At 38.5% G+C, this 21,557-nt stretch overlaps 3 protein-coding genes across 5 annotated transcripts; 2 read left to right on the top strand and 1 right to left on the bottom strand.

Moving 5' to 3' along the window:
• The first annotated feature begins 1,732 nt into the window (after positions 1-1,732).
• On the top strand, positions 1,733-4,912 carry LOC103712716 (probable NADH dehydrogenase [ubiquinone] 1 alpha subcomplex subunit 5, mitochondrial). The gene is made up of 2 exons (XM_039132899.1): positions 1,733-2,156; positions 4,506-4,912. The coding sequence occupies exons 1-2, from the start codon at positions 1,829-1,831 to the stop codon at positions 4,688-4,690; spliced, it is 513 nt and encodes a 170-aa protein (XP_038988827.1). The 5' UTR covers positions 1,733-1,828; the 3' UTR covers positions 4,691-4,912.
• A 6,847-nt stretch (positions 4,913-11,759) lies between these two features.
• Positions 11,760-15,240, top strand: LOC103698405. 3 transcript variants are annotated; one of them, XM_039132901.1, is made up of 4 exons: positions 11,760-12,143; positions 12,370-13,033; positions 14,299-14,445; positions 14,842-15,240. In XM_039132901.1, exons 2-4 carry the CDS (start codon positions 12,478-12,480, stop codon positions 14,892-14,894), a joined length of 756 nt encoding a protein of 251 aa, XP_038988829.1. In that variant the 5' UTR covers positions 11,760-12,143; positions 12,370-12,477; the 3' UTR covers positions 14,895-15,240. The 3 variants fall into 3 exon arrangements, with proteins under 3 accessions (XP_038988829.1, XP_008778628.1, XP_008778629.1); XM_008780406.4 differs by having other exon boundaries at positions 11,761-12,143; positions 12,420-13,033; XM_008780407.4 differs by having other exon boundaries at positions 11,762-12,106; positions 12,420-13,033.
• A 3,555-nt stretch (positions 15,241-18,795) lies between these two features.
• On the bottom strand, positions 18,796-20,649 carry LOC103698406. The gene is made up of 3 exons (XM_008780409.4): positions 20,486-20,649; positions 20,242-20,390; positions 18,796-19,206 (listed from the first exon to the last, which is right to left on the bottom strand). The coding sequence occupies exons 1-3, from the start codon at positions 20,604-20,606 to the stop codon at positions 19,138-19,140; spliced, it is 339 nt and encodes a 112-aa protein (XP_008778631.1). The 5' UTR covers positions 20,607-20,649; the 3' UTR covers positions 18,796-19,137.
• Positions 20,650-21,557: the final 908 nt, after the last annotated feature.

The following is a 21,557-nucleotide window of genomic DNA, read 5'->3' on the forward strand; positions in this document are numbered from 1 at the left end:
CCTGCCTCTAATCCTTCGGTATTCCTAAAAATAGAGATCACAGCTATTCATCAAAAGCTCCCTTCTCTCTGATGTATTGCCGTGCATTGCATGTCCCCAGCTCTCATAACCGTTGATATGTCAATTTTTATATCTTGATATATGTACTGTTCAGTGTATATAAAACACCTCTTCTAACTTCATGGTCATTGCACACCCTTTATCTGATCTTTGTTAAAATCTTTGGCAGCAGTGTATCAAACTGAGACTGTATTTTTACTTCTTCTTGGCCTCTCTCTTACGTACTTATAACTTGGTGAAAATTGTCACTTAAGTTTTCTAGAATTAATTGCACGATCATTTTATTTTCTTAAGATTGTCCTTGCACGACCAATATAAGCTAAACCAAATTGATCTTCTTTCTGGCAGCATGTTAAATTTTCTATTAGGTAAAACTGATTATGAGATATCAACCAGAATTTTAAAGCCAGCTCATTAAAGATCAAAGCTGCTACTTTATTGGAGATTCCCTCAATTCTCTCCACAGGGGCTTAATCGCTCTGCCCAAATTTGGATAGTAAAGGAAGAAATAAACATTAATAGAGGCTAAGCATTAAAATAACAGCAAAAAGTTGACGAGGACGGTTGAAATATATTGCTTAAATTAAGAAATATGGTGCAATGTAAGGAAAAATGAACCTTGCTTCAATATTCACAATGGGCATTTATAAGCTGGGATTGTATGGTAATTTGGTAAGAATTTTGCTTTTGCAAGCACTTTGGGAAATATGCCACAATTTCGAAGAAATTAGCAGGAGGACATAACTATAGAAATTTAGAAGTGGAAGAAAATGTTCTCCATTTTATGCTAATAATTAGCAAATTAATCCATACTAGCGGTTAGGATTTATGTGGATGACTCCCATTAGTCTATGCAGTGTGTTTTATGGAGGTGTTGGCACAAGAATTGACAAATTTCTTTTGACGGTATTTTGTTAACTCTTGTAGGGTTGGGATTAGGGTTAGGATGAGGGCAGAAAGGATCAAACAAAGCCCAATAATATCTAATATATTTGGGATTAAAGTTTGTTTTTTAGCTTGCCATGCCGTAAATATTTTTGGTGACAGTGACATCTATTATACATGTAATGGAGATTCGGCTTATGCAAAATTCTCCATTCGTCATATGGATGCTAGTATTAACATCGTCAATATTAATATACTCGACTATCATGAAAAATCAATGTTTAATATACAACATATATTAAACAATGCCAATGTTAATACTCTTGATCATCGCTCATGTTCATCACTTAATGTACAAAAAAAAATTCGGATATTAAACCTAATTTACTATATTAATAATACTAATATTAATAATGCAGGAAGACTCAAAATTATGCAGAGTCTTTCACCATATGCATGCAGGTATGGATTACAACGACGATAATTAGAATTTATTATTTAATGCCTAATGCAAATTTGATTATTGAAAAATTTCATTATTGGAAGCTTTTTATTTATTATAATTTATTATATTATTATATTATATTTTAAGAAAAGAAAAAATTATATTGTATTCTCCATTGCGTACGGATTATATGCTAGTTTATACAGTCTGGCCGTCCATGTATTCTAGCCAAACACCAAATCCTAGTCTTCTCCTCCATCTCTTGCTCCTGCCACCGTCAGCCGTTGGATCGGGATCCTAGCGTAAGCAACGTGGCTTAATCTCCGAACCCAATTCCCTCCCTGCTCGGTGCCTCCGGAAAGCGAGAAAGCGTTCCAAGAGCTTCTAGAGCGAGAAGGAAGGGAAAGAGAGACAGAGAGACCGCGCGCTTGCGGTACGATGTTCCTGCGGCGGATCTTGACGGGCGGGATGGGGGCGGTGGCGATGGCGAAGGTGAAGGAGACGACGGGGATCGTGGGGCTGGAGGTGGTGCCGAACGCGCGGGAGGTGCTGATATCGCTGTACAAGCGGACGCTCAAGGAGATTCAGGCCGTGCCGGAGAACGAGGGCTACCGGAAGGCCGTCGAGAGCTTCACCCGCCACCGCCTCCAGGTCTGCCAGGATGAGGAGGACTGGGAGATGATCGAGAAGCGCATTGGTTGCGGCCAGGTCGAGGAGCTCATCGAGGAGGCCCAGGACGAGCTCAAGCTCATAGACAAGATGATCGGTCCTTCATTCTATTCCCCGCCTCTTTCCCTTTTTCCAATCTCTTGTTCCATTGCTTGCATATGATCTCTGAGACTGGAATTTATCGCCTTTCGAATGCGTCCCCCATCTCTAATCGGATTAAAGATGACCTTTTTTTAAAAAAAACCCCTGAACCCATCTTGCAGTTGGATTCTATCTGGAAGTCAATTTCTTTCTTTTATCTTGGTTAGGTTTCTCTCTTGAATGAGGGCTTTTTGAGATTTTATAGCATAAAAATCAAATTTTTAGGGCAAAAAAAGAGATTTCTTTTTTCGTAGTGGGGATGCTGTATAAATTAGAAATTGATTGATTTGAGTGGTGGAAACGAGGGAATTGCATTTGATCGTATAATACCTATGGACTTTTTCTTCGTTCGGTTCACTCTGGCCGGCAGATTTTTCTGAAACTTCGTAGCAGAAATGAGTTCCTTTGCGGCTTTGCCCCCTCTCGAATTGGTGAAAGTTAGAAATTAGTTTCTTTTGGGTGGTAACTCTGAGGAAACTAGGGAACTTTACTCGATCTTATATGCCCGTATTTTTTTCTTTATAGGCTTTCTCGGGAATGAAGGCTTTCCGATTTTTTATATTATAAATAGTTTTCCCCCAGGGTAATTAGAATGTTTCAGAAATTAAAAATTGTCTTTTTTGAGTTATAAAGCCCAGGAATCAGAAATTTGTGAAGTGTTGCTAAAATATCAGCCTTAGAAGAGGTTGTGTGTTGGATTCCCTGAAGCAGTAATCAGATTAAACCTGTCACGCCCCCGCCTCTGCGAGGCACGTGAGGCACCTAGTGCCCACGTGGGGGCCACATGAGGGGGGAACACGGGGCTCCCCTGCCAGATATTGTCCGGTTCTGGGGCTTCACGCAAGCGTCCTTCACCCCTCCCCAGTTTTGTTTTCCACCCAAAACGCGTCTGCAGGATTTGGAGACACCCACCTCATATGCTCAGGCTTTGGAACGAGTCTTTTCGATGTGGGACTATTGGGCCTCACACCCTTCCCACCATCGGACAAGAGCCGTCCTCGGCTCTGATACCAAATGTCACGTCCCCGCCTCTGCGAGGCACGTGAGGCACCTAGTGCCCACGTGGGGGCCACATGAGGGGGGAACACGGGGCTCCCCTGCCAGATATTGTCCGGTTCTGGGGCTTCACGCAAGCGTCCTTCACCCCTCCCCAGTTTTGTTTTCCACCCAAAACGCGTCTGCAGGATTTGGAGACACCCGCCTCATATGCCCAGGCTTTGGAACGAGTCTTTCCGATGTGGGACTATTGGGCCTCACAAAACCAGTTATTTGGCTCTTTTTTTTCTTTTGCTAACACTTCAATTAAATTTTCTCAGACCCAAATCCAACCCAAATGTTGGAGGAAGCCTGAAAATTGTGAGGTGCTTCTAGCGCCCTTTTGAGAGAACTAATATAAGGATTGCTCAAATATCAGCCTTAAAAGATGATGTGAGTGCTTGATTATTAAACCCTCTCCATGCTAGTCTAATTCTGTGTCTTGGATCACAATTAATCTTTTACACCTAGAGTGACGAAGCTGCATGGCTCGGAAACTGCGAAGTAGTAGCTGTAGGTCCAACTGATTGCTTGCAGTGATACATTAAATGATGGTGGGTTCACTGCTTTGAGCTTTACCGCAAGTCCGTGAGTAAGAATTAAAGAGATTGCTAACCAGACAGGGAGTTCAATCTATAGCCTGGTGAAGGAGTCATGAAACTTGACCCCACATTTGATGATTTATAGGGATTTGAGAATCCGTTTACATAGTTATACAAAATATAAGAAAGAATCTTTTGTGGTTTTCTGGTTCTAATTATTGGACTGCATTTTATATGCAATGGGACCTAGTATAAAGCTTTTCATTTGTGCAATCTTATTTCCATGACTCTTCCCCCAAACTGCAATTATATGTTAACGAGGTTGGCCAACAGGCCTAGTTTTAGGATATATTGAGCCAGGCCTTGAAATATGCATATTGAAAAAATTGAGTTTCTCAGCCCACTCCCGGCCTATTAGAAAGCAAGAACATTTGTCATTGTGCAGTACTGAGGACTAGCAGCAGAGAGGCGCTGTTAAAGCATTGCAGTTCCTATATGCCTTCCACTGTATTGTTTGCATTGCTTTGAGCTGATATAGCCAGAGGTCTAACCCTTGCTTTTTAACACTTGCCTTCTAGGCTATAGTTGCAAGAAACTTTGTCAAATTACTGTGGATATTCCATGTGATAATTAGCAAACAAGTTGTTCACAGGGCAAGAAATCATGTTTATTTCATTGCCTATGTAAACTGTTATGCTGCAGCTTAAGTTTTGTTATTTTGAATGCAGAATGGGATCCGTGGGGTGTTCCAGATGATTACGAATGTGAAGTCATTGAGGACGATACTCCAATTCCGAAACATGTTCCTCAACACCGACCTGCTCCACTTCCAGAAGAGTTCTACAAGACGCTGGAGGCGGTAATGTCGAAACCTGCTCCAAAGGATGAACCTTCCACTCAATCGAAGGCTTAAAATTATGATGTTGTTTGGCTTGAACAAATTTTCATATTTGGAGCTATTGTCATGCCTCTTGGTTGCTGGCTTGCTGCTGTGGCTTTTATGTCAATGTTTGTCATGGATAAACTGGCTTCCTCTTATGGGAAAAATAATGATAAGAAATACCTGCTGCTGATGTATCTTTAACTGATGAAACTTCATTGCCTTAAATTTTTATTGCCATGGGTTGAAAATTTATGCATGACTTTGGTAGATGTGGTAGTTATGATTTTGCTTATTCTGTGAAATGAAAATTTTGTTTTGATGGTCTCAAGTGCTGGCAAGATGGTTGGCAAAATCCAGGTCGTCGGTTTCATGGTTTGTGTTTATTTGATACCAAATCTTGTTTTGATGGTGTTAATTTCCATCCAAATAGGTGCCACAATCAACCTTCTCTTTTTTATGTTGGTGTTTATTTGATGCCGAAACTTGTGGGGCTTAACCTGATGTTGGTAATAATATCTTGTTCTTGTAAACTTATTGGCATAGGTATGCAGTACTCCAGTAGCAATGAGAAATCTTTGCCCGAATTTTGCTATGAGCTTTGAGACTTGCAATATTGGCATCCTCTCTCGTTGACAATGCCAGAACTCTCAGAAAATATGATCTTGAAAAGGATATAATTTCAGAATAGGATCCATTGAGGGAATCCAGAATGGATGAGACAATTTGTTCTCAGTTCTACGGCTTATTGTTATTCGTTGTTCATGCTACATTATTCTTCTCCCTTCTTAATCTGCAGGATTTTGTGAAGGCTTGTAGCGGCACCTGGTAGGTGGAACTCAATGTTCAAAGCATGTTCCCCGATGTTCGATTTCAAAGAAGAAGCCGATGTCTGCATAAAAGGTGAAACTCAGGGCTTGGTCATGATATTTTTATTGCGGTTTTTGACGCCTAGCTTTCCAAATTCTTGTAGCTTTTTCAAATGCTGCAAATAATACTTATCCTGTGCAGGAGTTGAGACAAGCACTCAGCTCAATCTTTTATCTTGAAGTAGTTTGGATCAGTGTAGGCTATGGCATGTAGCCATTGCACCATCTGAATCTACCATAGCGTTACAGCATATGCATAGATTGGTGTAATTTCTGGATCATTGGAATTCGTACCTTCCAATTGATGGACTTGATGTTTCTCTTTTGTTTCACATGTACTGCATCCAAAAGATTTTTCACATATTTTTGACTGCAAAGCATTTTCCTTCGCAGAAAGCATGACAAACTTTGCCTGCTAATTCTCAGCGCTTGGTGTCAATATTAGCACTGTCTTTGTGAAGAGGTATGAACCATGGACCATTTTCTTTAAAAAAAAAGGCTTAATGGATTTTTTTTCATAAAAGTTTCCAGACTAAATTTGCTTGTCAGACTCAAATTTGTGAAGCCCGGTCGTGCATCAGCCCTTCTCGTATTGGCATCATTAGATCAACCCCAGCTCAATGGCCCATAAACCCATGATATAAAAAATAAATTAATTTAATAAATATTAGAATAATCAAAATATTTAAAATTTTCAAAATAAAAGGATGAAGAATATACAATAATAATTGTAGTATATATGATATTAATACCATAAAAACAATAGATTTTTCAATTCTCATAATGTATTTTATAACAAATCAATACAAAAGATATATGCATTACCATCTAATAAACATATATCTTATAAATTTTTCACAACTGCCAAGGATCACACAAATCCAGCTAGGCAAAGGGGTTAGAAGTATGACACAAACATTAACCGATTTGGACGGCTATGTTGTTCTCGGAGTATATAGTTGCGTTGCTTCGGAATTAGCGGGGAGAGAGGGAGGGAGATTACAATCTAAATTTTGGCTCCTACATGAACTCTAACAATATTATTTTCTCAAGGAAAAACTCCAATGTGTTCAAAATCTTGGATGATGCATCCTGAATATTTGGATTTGGATAAATATCCATGCTTTGTAAATGCTATCTAATAATTCACGACATTTGTGGTAATAGTCTTTATGATATTTTTCATGTCTTGTTGTATAACTGATTTTGTAATGATTTTTTTAAACAAAATCAAGAAATTTAGGATGGTGGACGAAATTGATCATGAAAAAATATGGTGCATTAAAAACAAATGGTAATAGAGCATTAAAGAAAGGATAGAGTTAGTTCGGCTAACTTTGCACGATTAAAATTAGATTCAACGCCAATCGGTTCAGGATCTGTCCCGGAAAATCTAAGAACAAGAGTTTTTCCATACAATTCCTTCATGAGAACATTCCAATTCATCCTTCTCAGCTTTTATTCTTTCTTCTTTGTTCCTTGGACCAAGTCAAGGAAAATGTGGAGACTGGGAGAAGCCATTGAAGTTGGTTGAGTCGGAGCCAAACTGGTGGTCATTCAGCTGGGCATCAAAGTGAAGGGCCTCAGATGGCTGAGCCAGTTGGCTCTGCAGCTGTGTCTGGTAAACAGCGATCTGGGCTTGGGTCTCAGCAAGCTCACGTTGCACCATATGTATCTCTTGCTGCAGCATTGAAATTATTCCTACACTCCCATACACCGGATCTCGAACACGCCAGTAGGCCTCAGAGGAGATGGCGTCTGCCGCCGGTGGCTGCTTGTCGGAGGGGAGTTGCTGCCAAAAAATTAGGTGCAAGTGGATCAATATATAGATCAAGGTTGGAACAAAATTTGAACAAACTTGGACATCCAATTCTAGGTTTGGGTTATACATCTAGGCATTGTTCCATTTCATGGATAGGAGCCAAGTCACTAGATCTTGATCCTTAGCATGAGACCAATATTTAGTGATGACCAGGAGAGACAGGGTTTGCACCCTAGGTTTTGGCTAGGATATTTACACCACACTCAAATTATTGCAATGTATGATTCATTTTCTAGATAACCAACAAATCAAGGCAGTTCTACAGTTGTTACTTTGTTGCCCTTCTCCTATGAGAAGCAATGCTGGCTAGAAAGTATTGAACTTTCTGATGGCTGCTTATGGCGCCCAAATCATCCTCAGATATGTGCATGGTATCCTAAGATGCACCATTAGTTGGTTGCTTTCACAAAATAAATGAGAACGCTACATTTTAAGACACCTTGCATGTATAACAAGGTGATTTGCCTCGCCAATGAAGCTAACTTGGATCCCCTAGTGATTTCGCAAAGTGAGTGTTGTGCAGGTATAGATAGCTGCCATCAAAAGATGGACAACCATCAAACAAGATAATCCACGAACGTGTGCTGTGTTATGGAGCGTGTTATTTGATAACCGTCCATCTTTTAATGGAGGCTATCTAGAGATGCACAGCACTTTGCAATGCACGAACTGCACCGCAAAGAATCCTAGTAGAAGATTAACTTAATTTTCAAAATTCCTGAATGGAGTATCTTGACTATGTATCATTGTTTGTCTCTTGAAGTTTCTTTCTTTCTTTTTTACTGTTTTCATTTTTTTTTTTACTGAAAAGAAATCAATGACTTTAACAAGGTTACCATCACATGAACATATATAGAAACATGTGACCTAGACGTTATTTATACAATGGGAGCATTGTAAGACTCTTAGCTCCTACGCCAATTTCCAACTTCCAATGGTACATTCATCCTTGTCATTCAACCATATCAACATGAGATTTATTAAATGGCCCAACTAAATGCAAAATCCCCATCTTAAAGTAGCTATAAGTTAAAAAAGAAAAAAAGAAAAGCAAATATAGCTAAGAGATTGCATCAGGATATATATTTATAAAATAAGAATACGCTAAAGAAGGACACCTGCAGCATTCTACTGACATTGCTGGCACCAAAGATTCTGTGAACGCAAGCAAATCTGTGAGGTTGCGTTGATGGAAAGTGCGGGGCCAACACACAATCTTCACCGCATTTCTTTCTCAAGTACCTGCAAGCGGCACAGCGAGTGGACTTGGACATTGTTGGCTCACTAGATCCTTCGAAGATCTTACGAGAAATCTCCACAGATCTTCATGGAATCCAGAGATTATTGCTCTAATATTCTGCTGGTCAAGCGAAATCTTGTAAAGATATATTAACGAGAAAGGGTAAGCATTGGAGTCCAATACTGGAAAGAGCCCAACGGCTATAAATTCAAACGGGCGTGAAACGATGGACAGAATGGAAGGTTTAGAGGGAAAGGAATGGCGCTGAAGTTGCCAAATCTTTAGGGTAGAAGTAGGATCACAGCCATACATTGTGAACTCTAGTCATCAGAATCATGTGGCTGGAAACCTTAGATCAAGGTGGACCCTGATCATAGTATCCTGGATCGAATCATCGTCCATGGAAGCCTGGATCGGGCCCAAAACAATATAATTACTGCCCATGAGGTGGCCCATTATATCCTAAGCCTAATGGCTGCAAAGTGTTCGAGTTTCGCTCGAGTAGGAGTTGCTTGACACCGAGTTTCCCTGCACTTGCAGCATTTTGTCCACGAAATTCGAGGAATACCTGCACCTTAGCTTCCCAAAAAGTGGATTAATGGGGGCATCTTTTCCTGAGAGCAATACTAAAGACAGGAACTCCCAAGTTGAAAGTCTCCTAGAACTCTTGTAAGCTGTCCTACGTTGGGTGTAGTTTCTGTTGGCGGACGTTAATGCGGTTCCCATTGATTCATGTGGTCTTGCAGTGTTCTGTGCTATGATGAGATGGTCTATGCTGCCACTGATGCAATTGTTTCTTATCTCATTGGTGCTGAGCTGCATGGGGGCTTATGAGTTGGATGCAAATGATGGGTTCTGTCTTCTTTTTTTTTTGGCTTTGTCATGTTCTGCATCACAGGATTAGTAGTGTTGTACCTTTGTTTTTGAGATTCTACGGGCTGTTATGAAAATATGAAGCAATCATGTCCCTTAAGTAATATATTTATAACCATCTATCTATCTATATCTATATATGTCTCATGTTTGAGAACTCTTCTTGTCTGTCTTCTTCTCCTTTCTTTGCCTCAGTCTCTTCCTTGTTTTTCTAGAGGTTGAATGGTCGGCCCGTTTTAATTACTACATCGAGTCCAGTCATTACACACCAACAATACCCTTAATAATGTTACTTAACTCCTGACTTTCATCCAAATCTAAATGTAAAATGCTGGTGTAAGTGGCATCATTGGCATATATTCTAAGTTGGAGTCCATAACAAGCATGTTGCTGGAATGGACGGAAGAAATGTATCATCAAATTGAGGACGGATACAGGTTTTGACCTTATGAGTGGCATTCTATATATGTTTGGACCAAAACTGCCACGTCCAACAACAGCATACGGAATGTCTAATTCCAAATATATATTACTTGTGATGCCAGAATGATTTTGAAAAACTTATATAACTAAGTTTACGTTTCTGAAAAATAATTCTGTGGCAATTCCAAGCACAAGCTTTTTAAATGGGAAGACGGTTAGCAAGCATAGTACAGCATTTATAACTGTTCGAGGGCTATAGTGGAGTGTATTGCTTCCTCTTTTTTTTTTACTGGGTTACGCATCCCATCATGTTACAAATATTTAGTAAAAAAACACATAGAACAAGTCGTCTGGTATTCTGCTGATTGTCTGATCTGACTAAGTATTTCTCAACCGAGCCGCATTGGTATTCATGTTGTAGATCTGAATTTGTTTATTTGTTTTAATCAACAATTATTAGCTCTTTCATTTATGAGCAGATGTAAACCAGCCAGTAGTTTACTGGTGTACGAACTGCTGTTCATCTTTATATTACGATCACAAGTCTTCTTTGCAAAATGGAAGATCAGTAACATTTTTTTCCTTTCCTTCCAATTAATTCTTGTCATTGAGCCACAGTGGTGTGGATATTTAAACTTTAGATGATTACTCTTGGGTAAATTCTTTTGAAGGTAGCAGCTACATTTTTGGGCCGGTCCTATCACAATTTAGTGCTGCAACATAAGTAGATGATTACTTGTGCTGCATTCCTAAGATAAGAAACATAAATAGCTGAAGAACTTCTCTTTAAAAGAAAAAAATTATAAATTTAGCATCGTTACCTACGAGGATCCATGCGGGCGTGTATTTAGTCCTATATCAGCTATACACCGGGTAAATCTTAGATACTTATATAAGACCAATGAACCCAAATAATACCTTCTGGCTAGTCTTTTGGATGAGGTCCTTGGTTATAACAAATAGTATCAGAGTAGACTCGACTTATGACCAATGTCGACTAGGAATGCTGCAGCATATGCCCATTGGGGTTGACCACGAGCTAATCGTGGTGCTTATGATTAGATTTGAATGGATTTGAACCCATGAAGATGCCAAAGCTTAGAGGGTGGGAGTATATGAATCCGTGCGGGTGTGTATTTAGTCCTATATTAGCTATACACTAAGTAGATCTTGGATACTTATAAAGAGCAAGCGAATTGCAATAATACATTCTGACTAGTTTTTTTGGGGTGACAGTTATCTGTTATCGATCAAATCATTGGATGCATGACAGGATTGGTGACTCGCCAATCATTGGATGTATGATCTTTAGCATTCTCCTTAATGCCTATATCATTCCTTACCAAGCAAACTCTTAACATATGTCTTGTCACTTTTAAAAGGGCATTTTCTTAAAACTAGGTATACTTCTTTGATATTTTTTTGATTATTAAATTTTAAAAAATATATACGTGAGACATAATCTATTAATTTTATCTATTTCACATAGTCCGCTATATTATAGTATCATTTACCAGTATTTATAATACCTCAAGAGGAAGTAATGAAGGAGGCATGAAGGTGGAAAAGCTGACCGCTATGCAGATAGATTCCTATATCAAGTCGTGAATGATAGCGAAGCCAAGCCCCTTCTATAATTTGAAAAATCTCTTTTGAGGATAGGAGAGATCTCTCTCCATGCTCCTCCCTTAAATAGAAGAAAATATTTAATCAAATTGGGACCATAAGTGTGATTCTCCTTGCACGATCAAATTTTAATAGATTACGACACTAACCAACCTATCAGCCACTTTGTTTGGCTGCTTGAATAATATGTTTAAAATTAACCTGCCGGATCTTCTCCATGAACCAAGGTGCGGTCAGACTCGGACCTATGAGCTGAGCGAGGTTGGTGTAAATCCTGGCGGCGGGCTTCATTCTTCTCACTGATGTTTCCGCGCCTGTGCCAATTTCTCACCCACCCTCGCTCAATCATTTTTTTTTAATTTTTTTTTTATGGTATTCCTTTTCTGTTCTTCTCCTTCCCTAATTTCGCTACTTCCAATGTTGACCCCATAGTTTGACCCCATACAGCGTCGGAAAACCCTAACCCGTGTGTCTCCCATCTTTATCCAATCTCTTTCCCTCTCTCTGTCAGGTTCTTGGATTCTACTGGGGGCGAGGTCGAGGTACCTACGTGTTGTCCTGATCGGACCTAAGATCTTGATCTGTTCGGCTTGACGGTAAGCGCCGCTGATCGATCCTCTTCGGTTGATGAAGGTGATCTATTTTTCACGCTGATTGTAGGATTTTGTTGTATTTTTTGGGAATTTGGGATTTGAGGTATAAGTCGAGCTATTTTTTAGGGTTTGAGGAAGATCATTTGGTTTTCTAGGGGATCGACGAGCTACATTTCGAGTTTGGGTTTCGTATTTCATGATGTAAAAAGACTGGATTTTTTCTTAATGTAGATTTCATTTTATTTTATTGGAATGGACGAAGACAGGTTTTGTGCAGTCTTGGATGTGTTCTAAGTTGTTCTCCTGCTGATTGCAGCGAGGGGATGGAGATTCTGGTGATGGAATCCCCGAAAATGACCTGAATCGTTGGGCCTATGTTTGTTATGGATGCAAAGAGTTTAACAGAAAGAGATGTTCTGATCGACCTAGAAGGCGGCATAAGATCTGTAATAAATGGAGGGGAAGCATCCGGAGATGGTGGCTCCAGCGTCCGAAAGGCCAAAAGAACGCTGAATAGAGTATGGAACGGTTTTGTTGGCGTTGGTGGATCCATTAGGGACGAGGAATCCGTGTACTCGGGTGGCTCCACAATAGAGGGTAGTCTTGCTAATGGGGGAACTTTGGTGGACAAGAGGTTTGGAGGGGAAGAAAAGTTGAGCCTTTTGGAGAACAAGACAAGAGCACAGAAGCCTAAGAAGGAGGGCTCTAAAAGGCCCCCCAAACTACCGAAGCCTCCCAAGTCTCCATCACTAGATGCTGCTGATCAGAAGCTGATAAGGGAGATATCTGAGCTTGCTATGTTGAAAAAGGCAAGGATTGAACGCATGAAAGCATTGAAGAAGATGAAGAATGCCAAATCAACATCTTCCAGCAGCAACTTGGTTGCCTTGATTATTACTGCTCTCTTCTGCCTCGTGATAATTTGGCAAGGTTAGCAGCACACACGGTTATGGTTGCTTCTGCCTATTTGTTGATCATTGCGTTTTGCTACTGTGATTTGGACTGGATAACTGGTGTTCTTTGCAAATTAGGTTGGTAAGTTATGAGTGGTGAACATATTAAACATCAATTTTATATGTGTGTGTTCTTGCACTCATTTGATGTTTTGTCAACAAAAGAATTTTGCACAAAATACTTGTTTATTGTTGTTTGCCTCATGTAGCAACTATTTCTTCAGATGTCTGAGTAATGAAAACAATTGTTTGTGCAAACTGATATTATCTCCATTGTCAACATTTGCAATGATGGGAAGAAGCATTTCATTTGCAATATCGTTCTTTGGATCTTCGCTTATGATTTGCGAGACTCTTGTTTGTCAAGTTTATGGCTGCATTGATAAGACATGCTTTAGGTGATCTAATGTCTGCCTAGATGGGTAATACACATTAGATCTTCTACATAGCTTTCTTTATGTAATTTCATTCTGCCTGGTGTGTGCATAACTAGTTTAAATTTTACGATGATACTTGTCATAGTTCTATTAATTTTTAGTTATCAAACATATTCCAGAACTTGATTCATTAGCATATAGGATCTTACAAAGATTCAAACTTTTAGAGTAGATTTTCCTTTCTCATTGTTGTACTTCTTTGTAAAGATCTCTTTAGTCTTTTCAAGTTTTAATTTCCTATATGTATTATGTAGTCATTTGCATTTGGAGTTGCTTCCTTTTAATCATTTGGCTTCTTTAAAGACTTCAATAATGCTTATATAATCTCTGCTAATTAGTAACTGGCTTTTAAAGTAAAACTTCCTTTTTATCACTAGACATCTCTAGTAAGATCTCATAAGTCTTTCCTAATTTCATTCTCTGAATTTACTATGTTGTAATTGAATTGTTGGGTTATAAGGGCTATTTCTTTGGCCCTCAACCTGTTTTTTACCCCAGTCTTGTATATCACCTGCATGTGCAAAATGGTTCTGGATGGCAACTGGGGTATCTACAAAGTTGTGACATAAAATGAAGGATGAGCATGAATTGGTTGGCAAATATAAGCAGTAAGCTGCTTGTTGAGAAAATATATTAGAAAATCTCAGATGAAATGCTTGATCTTATTTTTGAAATGTCCAATCATGTGTCAGCGAAGCCAGTGTATAAAGTTAAATATGCTAGTCATTAGTCTTTTATTTTCTGAACACCCTATTTGAATGGTTAAATTTCTCATCATTTATAACCTTGTGTTTTTTCTTATTAGGATTTTTTTCAAGAGGTAGTTCTAGTTTGAGCTTTCAGGGTTCTCCTGGATCTTCGGTTGGAAAAAGGACCGGACTGATCTCGGTCCAATTCTACAATAATGGCTCGGAAGTTGGGCTGCATGATTCTAGTTCAGCATCTCTCCCAAGTATGCTCTCTAGCACGATTTTGAAAGTTGAACCTCACCTTTCTTTTATCAAAATTTAAGTTCAGATAATTTGTCCTGGGATGGTTAAGAAAGCCAATTATTTCTTGTACAATGAACACCATATCACCTCTGGATGGGAAAATGCACCATTCATCTTCTTTTTCCTTTTTTTTTTTTTTTGAAACTCTTTCCAGGTGATCCTAATTGCATTAAACTGTTTTTTTTTTTTTTGGTCTATACTCAAGGCAACCATGGCATCTGTCACTAGATATCCAAACCCATCAACAGTGGGAACTAGTGAGATACTGCTTTGTTTTGTGTCCTAGCTGGTATTTGGCCATGCCTCTGCTGGTTTGAATTTTGTTGTAATCTGGTGTTCTGTTTGCGTGGATGTAGGATCAGTAGCTGGGCTGGACGGCCATGGGGAAACAAGCAGAGGTGCAGGATGAGCGCCACCTCTAATCCTCTAAGAGCCATCCCAATACAACGTGTTTCCGGCATTCTCATCCCATTGCAGGGACCAGTGATCGCAACCTGTTTCCTCATAATTCTATGCATACAAGAAGAGTTCTGCGCCTTTCAGGAGACATTGCATGTACATGGAAATAAGCTTTTTGTTTACAATTTGCTGATCCTGCTTGGCCTTCTGACATACTTTTGGCATTTATATGCGCCTTTTCCTTCTGACCTGCCATTCATATGCGTTTTGTCATGAAACACTTCTCAGCCAAGCCAGGAAGAGTGTCAAATGATGCTATGTGAATTGCTATATTGCACTTAAAAACCAATTCCTAATCGATCTTGCTGGAGTGTGACTAATAATACTGACCCCCCCGTGTTTGTTTCATGCACAACATTGCCATTGAAGTAAGATGGACAGACTTATCAACCACCAAAACGTGTTCCATTGTTGGTAGCAGCAATTGCAAGAGAACTGCGTCTTTGAGGATGGTCTTTTGTGTCGATGAGGCTGATGAAATTTTTACAGCCTGGTTGATTCTCGTCGATATATCATTGTTTTAAGATTAGGAGTGACTGATCTCCACCTTGGATCGTATATTCATCCCACCTGTGGAGAATCATTACCATCCCGAATCGAACTCCTGCCTCTTTATCCAAGTAGCAAGAGGATGGTACTGTTGGGGTCGGATGGGGGATCCGGAATTTTAGTCCTATGGAAAGGATTGTGCCTTATAAGAAAGGACCATTCCTTTCCTTTCAAAGGATTGTGCCTTATAAGAAAGGACCATTCCTTTCCTTTCAAAGGATTCTTGTAAGAAGGATAAGGCTGTAAGAGAAATATTGCCCATTAAGAGCTGCACACGACACGCGTCGTGCGATACGTATGCACTTTTCCAAAACGGACTATACTTCTAATCGGAATGCAGTTATTTTTCTGCTCTAACAGGTACCATCGTAAGTATATGATATTCTTTTATATACGTTCGATAGGTTCGACCGTCTAGCTGCCGATGCATTTTGATGCAGAAGAGGCTAATCTTTACCTGCCCCATCTCTCGAAGAGTGATGCCGGCCGGAATTAAATCCCAACCCTCTTGCTCCAAGTGGCAAGGGCCGATACTGTCCCAGCAAACGTTCGGTGGTACCTGTTGGCACTCTTCATTGCGATATTTTCATGTAGCAGTTGCTTCAGAAAGTGTGGTTTAACGTATGGGAACAATATATCTTAAAATGATCAACATCTAGCTTTTTCCTGCCTTCCATGTCACGTAGCTGTCAATGCCAGAAGTGGAACGATCCAGTCTCAAACCCAGCAGAATATAAAGATGCCCTCTATTATTAAAGAGGTGATTGCAGGATCTGAATTAATAGGAAATCCTCTTCCCTTGATCTCTATTTTCTCCCTTATTGATTGCCTTTTTCTTAGTTATATCCTACACCGCTAGTTACCATTTAATTAGAGAACTGATGCACCAATACTCCAACTATAACATATGGAATCCAGAAACCAGTTTTCCAGCCAAATAGTTTCCCAAATTTTTTGCTTGCACAATTTATGTATATCCTTCAAAATAACAGTATAAACAGATAGTATTCTTTTTTGTCATGAAATAAATAGCTAATGAACCTTTCATAGAGAAATGACCTCACAATTTTCACCCACCTAGATATCAAGCATGATCAGCCCCCCAAGAATAAATGCTTCCAGACATTGTTGAAATAACAAACAGCATAAAATATTATCCCACAATAAAGAAGCCTTACCAGATTGCTAGAGAATGCATATGATAAATGCTTTACCATTTGTTCCTTCCAAGGGTAGATTTACCCAATTCGGTTCCTTCTTTACAACATGCATTAAAATTTTCAAAAAGAACTTCCTTTCCACCCACTCTTCCAATATATCTGAAAATCAGCAGTTATTGTGATCTCATCTTCACTGCAAATGACCATTTTAAAGAATGGTGCTCTTCATCTTGTTACCACTAAAGGCATGACACCTAGGATTCCTCTAATACAAAGTTTTATCACATTTTGCCTCCAGCATCTCAACTCGACAACACTAATGCCCTCAGCTAGACAGCTACCCAAAAAATGCTACCTAGCATGCCTAAATTAATTCCAGTACAGCATCACAAAAAACTTCACTGCTGTCTGAGTATAATTGCACCTATTATCTACATGTATCAATCATGGAAGAACTAAGAACAGCACCACCACTTGATCCCTGCCAAATTTCTTTCTGGTAAATCTTCTGCTACATATTTACAAATTTTGGTATGATTAGACTGGACGTACCGAACATATTTACTCCAGCTGTATCTCGGCCATCAGTTATGCTAATGCTATTTTAATATGTATTCATATGTCATCACAAATTTACAGATTATAGATATATTACAGTTTAGTTCAGCATATACTTCAACCTCGATCTTCTAGAGAACTGCATGAGATTTTGTTTGCTGATGCTTGTAAATGCCTTTACTCATGGGTAGTTTGACTCTTCTCAGCTATCAAAAAAAAAAAAAAAAAAAAAACTGATCTTCCAGAAGTTTTCTCCATAATTCAAATTCATTAATTTTATTTTTTCCTGCATCAATTAACATCATCATGCGTTCGCGTAATCCATTACATACCATTGATTTCCTAAACATCTAATCACTTCATCTTTTTCACGAAGTGTAGTCAGACAAGATCTTAAGACCAACCACCACCAAACTCAATGCAACTGGAGATTCGCTGGCTCTGAAATTTAAAACAATGTTCAAAATTATAGGGCGCCCAGAATTAAATCAAAATGACAACTAATTTATCTAATTTAATTCTAGGGGGAAAATTATTATCCTATATTGATGCATTAAGGTTTTCTTTTCCAAATTTTAAAAGATTGACTTTGAATTTACGATCTAAAGTACAATATGTAAAGTGGGTAAAAAAGGTTCCAACACACATCAATAGTACACTGAAGAAAAGACAGGTGAATCATAAATCTTATGTAATATTCTCCCTAGTCTCCCTTCAACAAAAAAATGCAACAGTTTGAGAAATAGAAAAGAAATATCCTCTCAACAATAAAATCCAAAGTAAAACTTCAACCAACTGAACCAGGAAAGGCCTAATCAATATCATTATATGTTTGTATCATTATTACTCTAAGGTAACAGAAAATATAATCACTGACTTTCAGGGTTCAGAGTAGTGTGTCATGCTCAGGCATGCAGATATTTTAGTGGATGTGGTAGTACATACTATGTAAAAAAAAAAGGATTTTAATGTTTCATTGAAGAATTCTGAATTCATGATGATATAGGCACGATCTCAGTGGATGATTATACTCTCTCCTTAGCAGAGTGCAGCTGTAGAATACCGAAGAGGGGGCTAAGTGAAGATTTATGATTTGATAGACTGAAAAAAAATTGCAATGCATAAGAGTTGACATTTGTATATGGTTTATTCTCATCAAGGGTCAGTAGGAGCTAGGATGTCTATATAGGAGGACAATTATGTTCATGAATGAAAGATAGGATGGAGTATTAGTGATATACTGATATTACTTGGAAAGGAGTTCCATTTGATTTGTTTTGTTCTCAATGAACAGAAAGGCAAAACACTGGAACATCAACTGAGAAAGCTTAGGAGTGCATCTTTTTTCTAACTTTCATTTTTTTTTTAATAAGCTAAAGTGTTTAACTTCATGTAACTTGAAATTGAGGATGATTTAATTGTCAAAAATTCCAGTGTTGTGGGCATTTATGTTATAAGGCAATAGGCTTCTGCATATTTCCCTTGAGTTGAGGGATCAAATTTGAGATTTAAAAGAAAAGAAGGTACGTATAACCAAAATGCAGATACATAGATATCAATGTCTTTTTAGACAAAGATCTTAGCACCCATACAAATTTTATAAGGTTAACTGTAAAAGACTGAACCCAGGCCAAATAGACCTTGACGGCACTCCAACGATCAAATTGCCTGAACAGTCGCCATACTCCAAGAAATTGAGTTGACAAAACATACTTCATATGGAAAAATTATTCAGTCAAATTGGCAACTTGTGATCATAAAATAATACTTATACTTTTTTTCACCAGAAAGTATTCTGACTGGCTGACATAACACAAAAAATACCTAGTGCCTCACATGCATTCTAGTTGGAAACAAACAGCTAGATATTACTTTCAAAGTGGTTGCTTCAAACTTTAAAATTAAGCTGATCATGGTCTTGGAGGGTCAGTTCGAAGCTCGAGGTCTCCAGAGTCCCAGCCTATACTTTTGAGTGTATTTCAAAATCAGTTTCCTCTGCATCCAAAAAACCAAAAGAAAATGAAATGGCATTTCAGCAAGAACCATATCATATATCTATCCATAACTTAAGGTACCTATCAAGAAAACATAAAAAAACAACATATTACACTGCTAAAGAATTGTGATTTAATAAGTAAATATAGCTATTTCATGTGAAAAGAGTTCAAAATATCCAATGACTACAGAGTGGTGTGTGTACAACATCCATTTTTTGAATTTACATCCAATTGTTAACATATACATGAGAAATGGATGACATGAAATCTCTTCATCCGTTGCTTTTAGGGCACATATAGATGCTTAGGAATAGCATCCACATAACATGCAGAAGCGAATTATTTTCATCTAAAGGGCCCCAAGGTTGTCGGAGAAAGGGAGAAATGGAAAAGAATGGAAACGCCAAAGGTCCAGATTATGTAAAATCCTATGTGCCACATGTCACCTTAAAAAAGGACTGGCTACCTTGCATGATGCTAAGCCACGGATGATAGAGCCATCAAAGACAGGGATCTTAAATTAGTCAGATTAATATCAAGGATTATCAAATGCCAAGGTTACCAGAAAAACAAAAAGGTTATAGAACTAGTTACTGATCCTCTCATAAAGATAAAACCTAGTGCGAACGCATTATGTCGATTTAAGTTTAAGGCATTACCATGAAATTAAAAAAAAAAAAAAGTACTTGTCCAACATCGTCTCTATACAAAGATACCACCGAGTCTGAACTCTTCTCTGATCTATTATTCCATTCATCAGGAGTTCATTTCTTCAAATCTTTTATATTCTCAGGAAAGTACACTTCTTGTGCTTTTATAATTGATCGTTTTCTCCCTCAGAGCCTCCAAAAAATTAAAGAGAAAAATAGGTTTTGAGTTTGGGTTTTCCGGGAGACAAAAAATTCTCTTCTTTCGCATCAACAGAAAATATCCGTTAGAATCTTTACAAGAACAATAGGAAAAAGAACCGATAAATCGAATTAATTCAGAAAACGAGAAGAAACCAGGAATCAAATAGAATAAGAAGTAGTACGTGTTTGCAAGGGATGCCGAGCTTCCTGAGGCGAAGGGTTCTCGTGACGAGAAGCTTCTGGAAGTCCCCGATCTCGGCCTCCAGCTTCGCGGCGTGGCCCTCCACCCCATTTCCCACCAACTTCAAGAACTCCGGGATCCCCACCTTCACTGCGCCACCGCGGGAACCACATCAAAACCCTAGAAAAACACTAGCAGTCCCCAAGAAATAAAAATCCCCAAGCTTTGGAGGTCGCAGTAGATACCTTCATACTGGGCCCGACTGTAGGATCTCGCAGCGTAGACGCGGTGGAGGAGCGGCGGAGGGGCGGCCGCGCCGCCTCCGCCGGCGAGGAGCCGCTTCCAGCACTGGGCCACGAGCGCCATTTCCGAATCCGCAGCCGCAATCGGAATTGGGACGGAGAGTCGAGCCGGCGTCGTACGAGCGAAAGAGTTCGGGAACGGGTTGAATTCTTTTCGGATCCTCTCACCCGAATCCGACATAAAATTAGACTGAAAAATAAAAAAAATATAAAATTTTGAGATTGGGTGTGAATTATACTTACACAATAATTTAAAACATATACTTATCTCCGTAAATTTATCTTGATGCAACCGCTAATTTATAACTTAATTAAATATTAGTCAAATTATTTATCTTAAATAAAATTTAAATACCACATCAAAAATATTTAAAAATAAATAAAATAACATTCACCTAAAAATATAAAAAAATATATGTATTTTTTATTTAAAAACTATTTTAATGTTTTATATGAAGTAAATATTTTACTAATATCACTAACTAGATTTAAGTATAAATTGTACAAACTATTAGATATAGATGTAAAAAATATAAATCTTTAAAAAGTTTTTGATTATTTAATTAAAATTAAAATTGCATACCATGTTGCATATATATATATATATATATATATATATATATATATATATATATATATATATATATATATATATATATGAGGACACATAAATCAGAGACTCAAAATTAATGGGCTATCAAAACCATTCTGTGACAAAATTTTGAACTGGTTCTGACAGTCAAACGACAATCAAATCAATGATTAGACGCGGGAGTTGTTTTTAAACGTTTAAAATTAACAGCGAAGAGAATGACAGAGAGAGTTATCAATGTGCTGATTTGCTACCCTAAGACCAAGATTGTTCCCATTTGTGAAGGTACGTCCAATGAAGCCTACTTCCGACCCCAAAATAAGCATGACTACGCGAAGGGAAGTAGTAGAACGAACTACTCCTATCGGCCCAAAAGGCCTTGGGAACGCCTCTAAGAAGGGGCTTCAGAGAATAAGAGAGAGC

Source organism: Phoenix dactylifera, chromosome 13 (assembly GCF_009389715.1).
Source record: "Phoenix dactylifera cultivar Barhee BC4 chromosome 13, palm_55x_up_171113_PBpolish2nd_filt_p, whole genome shotgun sequence".
Taxonomy (NCBI): domain Eukaryota; kingdom Viridiplantae; phylum Streptophyta; class Magnoliopsida; order Arecales; family Arecaceae; genus Phoenix; species Phoenix dactylifera.

What these genes read in the sequence shown, in the direction of transcription:
- LOC103712716 (XM_039132899.1), top strand. Translation starts at nt 1,829, where the DNA reads ATGTTCCTGCGGCGGATCTTGACGGGCGGGATGGGGGCGGTGGCGATG. An exon ending in GCTCATAGACAAGATGATCG is followed by an intron (nt 2,157 to 4,505) that starts GTCCTTCATTCT and finishes TTTTGAATGCAG; the next exon opens with AATGGGATCCGTGGGGTGTT.
- LOC103698405 (XM_039132901.1), top strand. Translation starts at nt 12,478, where the DNA reads ATGTTTGTTATGGATGCAAAGAGTTTAACAGAAAGAGATGTTCTGATC. An exon ending in CCTCGTGATAATTTGGCAAG is followed by an intron (nt 13,034 to 14,298) that starts GTTAGCAGCACA and finishes TTTTCTTATTAG; the next exon opens with GATTTTTTTCAAGAGGTAGT. An exon ending in TAGTTCAGCATCTCTCCCAA is followed by an intron (nt 14,446 to 14,841) that starts GTATGCTCTCTA and finishes GCGTGGATGTAG; the next exon opens with GATCAGTAGCTGGGCTGGAC.
- LOC103698406 (XM_008780409.4), bottom strand. Translation starts at nt 20,606, where the DNA reads ATGGCGCTCGTGGCCCAGTGCTGGAAGCGGCTCCTCGCCGGCGGAGGC. An exon ending in CAGTCGGGCCCAGTATGAAG is followed by an intron (nt 20,391 to 20,485) that starts GTATCTACTGCG and finishes GCGGTGGCGCAG; the next exon opens with TGAAGGTGGGGATCCCGGAG. An exon ending in TCGGCATCCCTTGCAAACAC is followed by an intron (nt 19,207 to 20,241) that starts GTACTACTTCTT and finishes TTTTGGATGCAG; the next exon opens with AGGAAACTGATTTTGAAATA.